The sequence below is a fragment of the Chiloscyllium plagiosum genome, unplaced genomic scaffold (genome assembly GCF_004010195.1).
Source record: "Chiloscyllium plagiosum isolate BGI_BamShark_2017 unplaced genomic scaffold, ASM401019v2 scaf_12732, whole genome shotgun sequence".
NCBI lineage: Eukaryota > Metazoa > Chordata > Chondrichthyes > Orectolobiformes > Hemiscylliidae > Chiloscyllium > Chiloscyllium plagiosum.
Genome location: NW_025211879.1, coordinates 15189 through 25000, shown reverse-complemented (window position 1 = coordinate 25000; position 9812 = coordinate 15189). Strand labels below are relative to the sequence as shown.

The window sequence follows — 9812 nt, the reverse complement described above, 5'->3', positions numbered from 1 at the left end:
ACTGCGCTTTTTCCTTTGAATCAATTGTTCCCTTTCATTTTCAAAAACAGGAAAACAACAGATGAAGTGGTTCTGTCCATAACCATCAACATTTAAATTAATACAAAAAACCCCAAGAATTTCAGAAACAAAAATGGAAATAGCTTGGAGAAACTCAGCAGGTCTGGCAGCATCTGTGGAGAGAAAACAGAGTTAATGTTTCAGGTCAACTGACCCTTCTTCAGAACTGATTGCTGCTCGGAAAAGATTGGCATATATGCTGAATGGGGAGGGGAGGGAGGTTAAAATCTTTGTCTGAGGAGAGCCAGAGATAGCACACAGGACAAGGTGCTCAGGCCCTAAAATGTATCCATTTGACGTAAAACATGCAAGTCACAAACGCACTAAGGGTTATGCATAATTACACTACATATTTCTTGTAGTTGCAGCCATATCTCTTATTGGTTGTTGCAATTTCTGACTGTTGAGGCAGGTAACCCAGGTAAACTGCAGTAAGGGTTTACTCTTCAAATTTTCCTGCAGCTGGCTTGTTTTCATTAAGCTAGCTGATCTCATCTAGCATGACAAGGATATAGCAACTGACTTCAATACATCAGTGATAGAAGTCAGAGAGAAGGAAGAAAATGCATCAGCCCCACTTCCTAGTCCTGATTACGACTCAAGGGCCAGGTTTTTGATGAACCCTGAGAGATCAGAGATACACGCTTTTGAGGCATGCACATGTGTGCTCAAGAGGGGAAGGAGGTGAAAGAGAAGTCAGTCATTAAATAACTGTCCAATTACTCAATCATTCCAAGGGCCCAGTGGGCAAATTCATCAGTCTGCACACAGAGTAAACATGCAAAAGAGCGAACAGTGAGGAAACAGAAGGTTTCTGATCCAGTAACATTGGTGTTTCAATTAAGTAGCTGACATTTGCAACAAAATGGAAAACTCACCTGCATCAGCACCTTGAGCCGGTCAAGGGGAGCAGTGCATGTTCTGGACACAGCACCTGCACCTCCCCCTGCCACCAACTGCCTCCACCACATCCCAGTTTGTTTTTCTTCCTCTGTGAATTCATCTGGGATTGTTAAACTCTCACCTACATCAAAGATCTGGAACACAAGGTGAGGAGGGTTTTAAATTCATAGTTAGACACCTCTATCAAAATAGCCCATAAATAATTACAGTAGCAACTGATGTAACAATCTTTTTCAGTTAAGGTAAGAGAGATATTTTCACTCAAATAAACAATGGCATTTACTGTTTAAAGATAGCTGCTTTTAAAAAGAAAGACAGAAGCAAATGATCTCAAAAAGGTTTTCTGATTCAATCTATAAACTCACGCGCTAAGTCCAAAGGTTAGCTAAACTCAGACCTGTCGCTCAATCCAACTGCTTCACAAGTAATTAATCAGATTCTTTTGTACTTTAATGCTGTAGGACAATGCTTGGATCCCAATTTCCTTGTAGCATAATTGAGCATTTTAAACATGCTCCAAGTTCTATTCTCATCACAACTTGTACTCTACCACAGACAACCCACCCCTTCCTGAATCAAATGCACACAAGTTCAGGTGACAACACACCTGAAATAACAAATTCTGTTTCACACAAAAAAAACAATTTACTAAATCAAAACCAAGTTTGAAATTATTCATTAAAAAAATTCCACGAGGCACTGAATTCCAGGATCCATTTACTTTTCTCCCTCAAACCTGTGACTATGGATTTTTCCAAAGTTACCTTTTACCTTGTGACATAATTGCGAAAGCACCATGGCAACTTGTGTCAATAGTTATGCTCCTTCTGATTTCAGATCGTACTAGGGGTCAACTGTACAGGCAAACATATTGCAAAGAAATAGGAACATCCAATTGTGACATCTGACATTGAGACATTGCCAAGTATCAGATTCAGAAGTTCATGAACAAGTAATCAACGTAAAGTTGAAGTCAAAATTCCAATCCATGAATCACCAGGTCATTCCACTGTAAAACCAGAACAATCTGCCTATCCTGTTAAACGTTACTTGGTCTGAGAGCGGGCAGCTCAACTGGTCTACACAAAAGCATGAAATACAAGGGTAAAGAAAACAGTGAGTCATTCGTACCTGTGCTGGCTCTGAAATACCTCTTGGCTTATTCTATTTACTTCTCTTTGGCGTATACACAAATGTATTTTAATCAAATATTTTCACATTATAAGCAGTGCCCTCCAAATTTTCCCCATCGGTGGCCCCCTTTCAGGCTCAAAAACTTAGGACTCCGTGGTGAAAAATGTGATTTATATTGGGGAAAATGTATGACAGCAACAGTAGGGCAGCTCCATGACATCCATTGCTAAGTCAGAGCCTGCAACACAAACCTGGATCCCAAATCCACCTTGGGAAGTCCTGTTATAAGCGAGCAAAGATTCTTCCTCTTTTCACAGGGGCATTCCTTCCATACATCAGTATATAAACTAAATCTCTCACTTCATTCTTTTGTTCTTCAAATTACACTAATTTTTTTCTTAATTCATTTGTAGGATGTGGGTGTCACTGGTTGGGCCAGCACTTAATGCTGTCCCCAGCTGCCTTTGAGATGGTGGTGCTGAGCTGCCTTCTAGAACTGCTGTAGTCCACCTGCTATAGGTTGACCCACAATGCTTTAGGGAGGGAACTCCAGGATTCTGACTCAGTGACAGTGAAGAAACTGCAATATATTCCCAAGTCAGGATGGCGAGTGGCTTGGAGGGGAACTTGAAGGTGGTAGTATTCCTATACATCTGCTGCCCTTATCCTTCTAGGTGGAAGTGGCTGTGGATTTGAAAGGTGCTGCATGACGATCTTTGGTGTACATTTTTGGTTAATCAAATTACTGACCACTAAAATTACCTATTTAGCTCAAAAACCTAGTGACCTCTATCACATCATCTTAATTATCTATTGTTCCAAGAAACAATACCAAAATTCATTTAACTCCCTCATTGTATCTAAAGCCCAATTTCCTCCCTGGATTACCTTTGAGGCATCATTTACATATTAAATTTTTGCTAAATGAGATCTTAAATCACATGATTTATCCAGGTTTTATATAATTTCAAAAAGCACAAGAATATCATTTCACAGTATGAAGTTCACAGGGGAGAAGGTTCTGTTTTGATAAGGTGCTGTAACAACTGATGACTGAGAATGTTCATTACTCTCTCTCTGATTACCTGATTAAAATTTTATTAGAGACTTACACCATGCTCCTTTGGAGCACACATATAGGAGTCAAGATGACATTGGAGACAGGTGAACTGAAAAATATTGTAACTGAGAACATTGCTACACCTAGATATTCATAGATAGTCAGTCATTTTCAGTAGATTATGTTCTGGACTTACTGTGGAGTGCTTCCAGTACAGGATTATTTCAGGAATGTTGTCTGCTGGATGTAAAAGGTGATAATCTCGCCACTCATTCCAGTCAATCGTCATTGTTCCATTTGTATCCATGCTATTAAAAAAAAACGAACAAGACAAAAAAAAACTTAAATTGACACTGTATATTAAAACTCTACCATTTAATGGAAGTTATGATCTACATACACATGACAATTCAATATTTTAAAATGCTAAAATACTGTATTATAAGCTATTGTTGCAGGAATAGGAGGGGAAGGTTTATCAGCATGTAATTGACTAGCATTATAGGATGGAGTTGTGCAGGGGCTGTTATTAAAATTCATTTTACAAATCAGGAAAGGGTGAAGCTGCATAAGATGGAAATAAAATGTGCTTAGTCAATTTCTATGAAGGAGAGGAAAACAGAAAGCAGACAGGCATACACAGGTACTTACTATACAATAGGGCCCCAGAGGTGCCCTCTCCAAATTCTGAGGACAGAAAGCAAAAGATGCAGAAAACAGCACAGATAAAGCATTTTATACATTTAAAAATAAAGCATAGAATAATCACTTCACTACCTCATCCCCATCACTACAAATTGTACACCGTCCCTAGGAAAAGCTGCCACTGATATGCTGTTACAAAAGAAATGCAATTTCGTTTGAAAGTTATTTTGACACTTCCCTTAATACCACTTGTACATTGGGGCACCTTGGTTCGGCAAAGCTACGATACAACTTTCTCAAGTCATTGTAGGAATGTCATTAAATTAGAAGCTCCTAGATATCCCGCAAAGGATAGTCTCAGGGCTAAGTGATCAGGAATCTCTTTTGAGCAAAAGATTATTACAGACATTTCCATTATACTAAGGAACATAGCGAGTAGCAAAATGGAGTTCAGAGACATGCTGATCTTGTCAATGTGTGCATAAGATAGATAGCAAATGCATTTTTGTTTCAAATTATGCTATGTTTTTTTTTTAAGGATACCACAAATTTAAAATTAATGTAACAACATCTGTGCATTAATATGCCACATAATTACAAGATCAAAGGTATTCTGGATTAAGAGGTTTAGAGTTTTTACAAAATCAAAGTCAACTGAAGGTTGTGCAGTAGTGCTTTTGCTCGAGTACCAGCTACCCTAAGTGATGAGCTACAAGTTTGATTGTAAAATTTATAGCCTTAATGCATAGGAAGGCACTAAGTCAAGGCCATAAGCCAAACTGAAAAAAATGCATCATTACAGTTCTATCCTCATGTACCTCCATACAAGCGATGTTTAGAATATAACCATAGCACAGAAGAGGAAATATATACTTTATAGCTGAACAAAACTTCTTAATAAAAAAAAGACAAAATTCATAATTATGCAGGACATGTATAATGGATTTGTTTAAAAAAAGCTATTCATCTTTTAAGTAACATGACTCACCGTTTCAGGATCTTTTCTGCCTGCTGCTCTGAAATATGTACTCCAAGGTCACGTAATGACTGCATGATTTCTTGTGCATCAATTTTACCTGAAAAACAACTTAAATATGTAACTACCTTCAATTATACTTCTTACTGAGCAATAAAGACATCTGCATTACACTAGAAGGCTCACTGCATTGCAGTGTTTAGGATTTAAGGAAGAGGGTGGAGTTGATTTAACTGTATTATTAGATTGATACAAACGGTACTGGAAACTAAACAATAAAGTTCTTACCATCATTTTTTCTGTCCAGGCTTTTGAAAACCAGTCGGAGTTTCTTCTCATGATCTTTTAAATAATGCACAAATTCTTCAAAATCCAGTTGGCCATCACAGTCTTTGTCACCAGCTTTTACAACTTTCTGTTTTAAAAAGACAAAAGAAACATTTTTTTTTAAAAAATGGAAAAATGTGATTGTGTGAAATTGATTCAGGACAAAAATATCCATAGTACCCTCATGCATTTTGTCCCCCATACAGGCAATTCAATCTTGAAACATGAAGATCAAAGTCTATGTCTGCCATTTTAGGTCACTTTTTAAGATTAATTGCAATCCTTTAGGAAGTCACACTTAAAATGGATTTATGTAACCATTCATAATTTTGTCCCATATCCTTATTCAGATCAGTTTCAGGTTTCTTTAATATGGAGGATTTCCCTTTTACTGGAGACTAAACAAACCATATTATCAGCGTTCCAATAATTCACCTTGACCACTCAGATGAACTAAGCATTGGTCCATCATTCAAGCTTGAATAGAATATTGATCAATGCATAAATTGTAAAGGTACATGGTATCATCTTCAGGTCACTGTATATTCTATCTATACCTAAACATTATTTGCATTAAAGCTGGAGGGTATAATCCAAAACAAACTGATAGCTTTGTCTGAATGGTGTTTCTTTTCCAAAATTATAATATGTAATAAGTTGCCATTCTCTAACATTGCCAATTTCACCGTTAATGAAATCACCTCATACCCAAACAATCTATGCACATATCTTGTATAACAAGATAATTCATTCATTCAATTGACAAACATCCTCCTGCTCCACTGTCAAAATTTATCCCGTAGCTTCTATTTCCTTCCCATTTCTGAATACAGTTAGTTAATCAAGATGTACTTTGGAGCATGACTTTTAAATAGTTAGAGTTGCAATTATACACGCAATCAACACCAAAGGTCAATCTCCAATAAAACTTTGTATTCAAGGATCAAGTTCCTCAGGGAGTAGAATTCAATGTCAGCTGACGGTAAGCAGATCAGTCTTAGAAATCCAGACAACTCCACTAACTCAGGGATGGTTTTGTTGTGAGATTTATGATTTTTGTTGTTCCTTACTTCAAAGCAGATGCACTTAATAAACTGGTTCAGATAAATAAAGACATTAATCCTGAAGGTAGTTTAGTGACCCAGGACTCCAAGATTGTATAGTCTCACATTGTGTGCAGTGGGTTTAGTAAAAAAAGAATTCAGTTTTGCTTGACACAGGAGACTTTAAAAATCATTCAGGCAATGTTCTGAGTACAAACTCCAAACATTGCATTGGAGCAAATGAGACATACTGTGTAAGGGCTGCTTGCCTTTCTTGACCAGGAAACAGTATGGAACACTGGAAAGAGAAAGTTTTTCTAAATTGTTTCTCATCAAGTTATTGGGATAACTGCCAATATCTACCAGCAATATCAAAAGAAGAACCCTGTAAACTGTGATACTAATGCAGTGAACACAGTTGCAACATTAAGAATAAACCTATGTATTATGGATTTGATAAGAGTCTTTCATGTTACTTGGAATCCTAAGGTGGGCTGGCAGTCACATATAAAGAAAGCATTTACATACCTTGAGGTACATAGGCAAAAAATTAAAGATCCTAATCAATTATTAAAACAATTTATCCAAAGATGATAATCTAATAGGAACCCCTTCAAAAGGTAAGAGAAATGCAAATTCTTATCTTTTGGCTACTCAGAACACTTCAGTGATAGATATTTCCAAAGTTTCCTCACAGATGCTATAGTTCCTTTGAGGCAAGGTTCTACTGAGGGACACCTACTGCGCGCTCTCAATATTTACATCTTTATTTGGTCACAAAGTATCTCATGATAAAATACGCAAAGTAGTAACGATGAAACACAGCCACAAGAGAAACCAAGACAAATGCACTATACCACGCATCAAATTGGAAGGCTAACCACCTACTCAAGAATTCTCATTTAAGTTGTGCAGCTGTGGGGAGACCAGAAGGAAGTCTATTTGCTGTGATATTGTCAGTACAGCTTCCAGTAACAGGACAATGATATTGTTAACAGGAACTCGTAAGCAGGAATCTTTTAGTCTGTTCCACTCCACAGTGACTCATTCAGAAGGCAGTCGAAGTTGCATAAGTATGGAACACATGGAAAGAAGAGGAAGTATCCTCTGAACAGCCATTAAACAGCTCAGAATTCCTTAAAAAAAAACTCAAAATTCTCTAAAAACCTGAAACGAGAAAAAGTATTCTCAAACAAGAAACACTTCATGAACATGCGGATTTACCTGTCTCCACTTACGATAGGTTGATAACTCCTGTGAAGGGATGAAAAGGCTAAGCCTGAACAAAGATTTTAACTTAGCAGGCAGCCGTTCTGATTCAAAGTATTCAAACTCCCTTTCCAAATTATCCAGAACTGGCACAGTTAAACATAAACATAACATTTTGACTAATTTGTCCAAAAGTATAATTCTTTACAAATTCAGATATATAAAATAAATAAGTTAAATTAAGCAATTATGATGTAGTCAGCCACCACTGAGGTACTGCTGAAATGCCTGCTGACTGAGAATCACATTACTGGAAGGCATTTACGTCACTTTTATAGCAGAGATCCGCTTTGCCTGCCCTTCCTGTATACGTAGTCTCTATGTTGCTCTCGCCAAATCTGAGCACAAGTCTACATAATATTATCACACAAGAAAATCCTCAGCAAACCTTAACTCAGTTAAAAAAGTAATTACACTATCATCTGATTCAGTGATGTACACTGGCCAAAAAGGTATCGATTATGTACTGATCAATAATCGGCTGGCAATTTTCTGGCGTTTTGCAAGGAGCATACTGACGTTAAAACATACGCACATGAATAAAGTTCATTAACGTAAGTGCTGTGACAAGTTCAAATAGTTCAACATATCATATTTTAATAGATACTGTGGATTGCCATGTGACCAAGCATGTGTACACTATTTCATAACATTTACTTGAACTCCACCAAGGTTAAAAAGTTTGACCATAGGTGATGCAATGACCCTGCACTGGAATGCCATATAGGGTACTATACGGCCATTCCATAGGAGAATGGACTGTGCTTTTGTACCAAATGGATCAAAGATGGCTGTAAACATATATCACATCAAGATCAGGAGGCAAAAAAAAGAGGTGTAGCCATATCAGTCATTCCAACAAGCAAGTTGGGTGATCAGTGTCTAGATTTAGGCATGGATCAAGTTGCGTCTTTCACAGTACTGGAGTTCACAAGTGCAACAGATCAAAATTTTCCATGTGCAGAAAATTTATTTTCCATTTTGCACCTTAATTTCACAAAAACCTAAGTATCCCAATGACTATAGGTAAATACACAATTTGTACCATTTATACAGAACACTACATATATGCAAAGATAAGCTGAAGAAGGGAAAGTAAATAGGACAGGGCTGATTTTTTTTTAAATTCAGCGTATCAATCCTTGCTTTCAATGTATGCCCATGAACCACTTGCAAATTTTTTTAAAAGTTGATTTTAAGCTGGCATTGTTTTAATTTGAATGTCATAAGCTGCCACCTTGAGTTTAATTCAACTTGGTCATCCTGGTAGTGAACTCAATTTTGAACTTATGATTCTGCTGCTCAGGTAATGAAACAGAGATGGACAATGGGTGCCTCAGTAAAAATACCAGCAGGATGGCACCATGCACAATGCTACAACTTAGATCAAGATACCAACTTTTGGTCAGTATAAACAGAGGGAATTAAAAATAAATTCCAATTTTAAAAAACACAAACAGTAGCCCTAAGATTTCATGGTTGGGAAGAGTTGGTTCAACTGATCTTCAGTGATAGTTTTAGTAGGCCATTTGACACCTTGCTTTGAGGCGATGGACCTTAACTGTTGAGGTTTAGGTGTTCTAAAAATGCTGTGGATATTCCAGGATACTGACCCAACAATCAACAAAATGTGTAAAATTCAGGATGTTGTTACATAGATGGTGCTTGGCCAAAGTGAGGACTGCAGATGCTGTAGATCAGTAGAGTGTGTGGTGCTGGAAAAGCACAACAGGTCAGGCAACAGAGGAGGAGAATCGGCGTTTCGGGCAAAAGCCCTTTATCAGATGGTGCTTGAGCTTCCAAGCACCTACTGCGCTCGTCTTTCAGAGGACAGGGATTGCTGGAATGGGTTGTGCTCTCAAAGGAGCTGGCAACAGCACATCCTACAGATATCACAAAGGGTAGGCATTCTGTGTTGGTGGAGAGAGCTGACGTTGAAACCAGAAGAGAAGGCGATCAGATGGACTGTTATGAACATAAAACAGTACAGCACAGTTCGGCCCTTGATATTCGGCCCTTTTATCCTACAAGATCAGACTAACCAACTTAGCCTTCATTGTACTAACTCCAAATGTGCCTGTCGAAGAGTCGCTTAAATGTTCCTAATGCATCTGACTCTACTAGCACAGCTGCAGTGCATTCCATGCACCCACCAGTGTAAAGAACCTACCTCTGACACCTCCCCTAAACCATCCTCCAATTACCTTAAACTTATGCCCCCTTGTGGTAGACATTTCCGCCATGGGAAAAAGTCTCTGGCTATCCACACCTCTAAACATATTGCACACTTCTATCAAGTCATCTCTTATCCTTCTTCGCTCCAATGAGAAAAGCTCTAGCTTCCTCAACCTTTCTTCATAAGACACTACCCTCCAGTCCAGGCCGCATCCTGGTA

At 37.9% G+C, this 9812-nt stretch overlaps 1 protein-coding gene across 2 annotated transcripts; it reads right to left on the bottom strand.

Moving 5' to 3' along the window:
- Positions 1-6: 6 nt before the first annotated feature.
- LOC122547174 (calcium-binding mitochondrial carrier protein SCaMC-2-like) lies at positions 7-7771 on the bottom strand. Of its 2 annotated transcripts, XM_043685776.1 has the most exons (6): positions 7373-7771; positions 5067-5193; positions 4791-4878; positions 3809-3844; positions 3354-3465; positions 7-1097 (listed from the first exon to the last, which is right to left on the bottom strand). In XM_043685776.1, the coding sequence occupies exons 1-6, from the start codon at positions 7529-7531 to the stop codon at positions 897-899; spliced, it is 723 nt and encodes a 240-aa protein (XP_043541711.1). In that variant the 5' UTR covers positions 7532-7771; the 3' UTR covers positions 7-896. The 2 variants fall into 2 exon arrangements, with proteins under 2 accessions (XP_043541711.1, XP_043541712.1); XM_043685777.1 differs by lacking the exon at positions 3809-3844 and having other exon boundaries at positions 7373-7761.
- Positions 7772-9812: the final 2041 nt, after the last annotated feature.

Excerpts from the sequence above, each read along its gene's own strand:
- LOC122547174 (XM_043685776.1), bottom strand. The coding sequence starts at position 7,531 with ATGTTATGTTTATGTTTAACTGTGCCAGTTCTGGATAATTTGGAAAGG. Across the intron at positions 4,879-5,066 it reads CCTGGACAGAAAAAATGATG|GTAAAATTGATGCACAAGAA; the intron begins GTAAGAACTTTA and ends GTTGTTTTTCAG. Across the intron at positions 3,466-3,808 it reads CTCTGGGGCCCTATTGTATA|CATGGATACAAATGGAACAA; the intron begins GTAAGTACCTGT and ends TTTTTTTAATAG.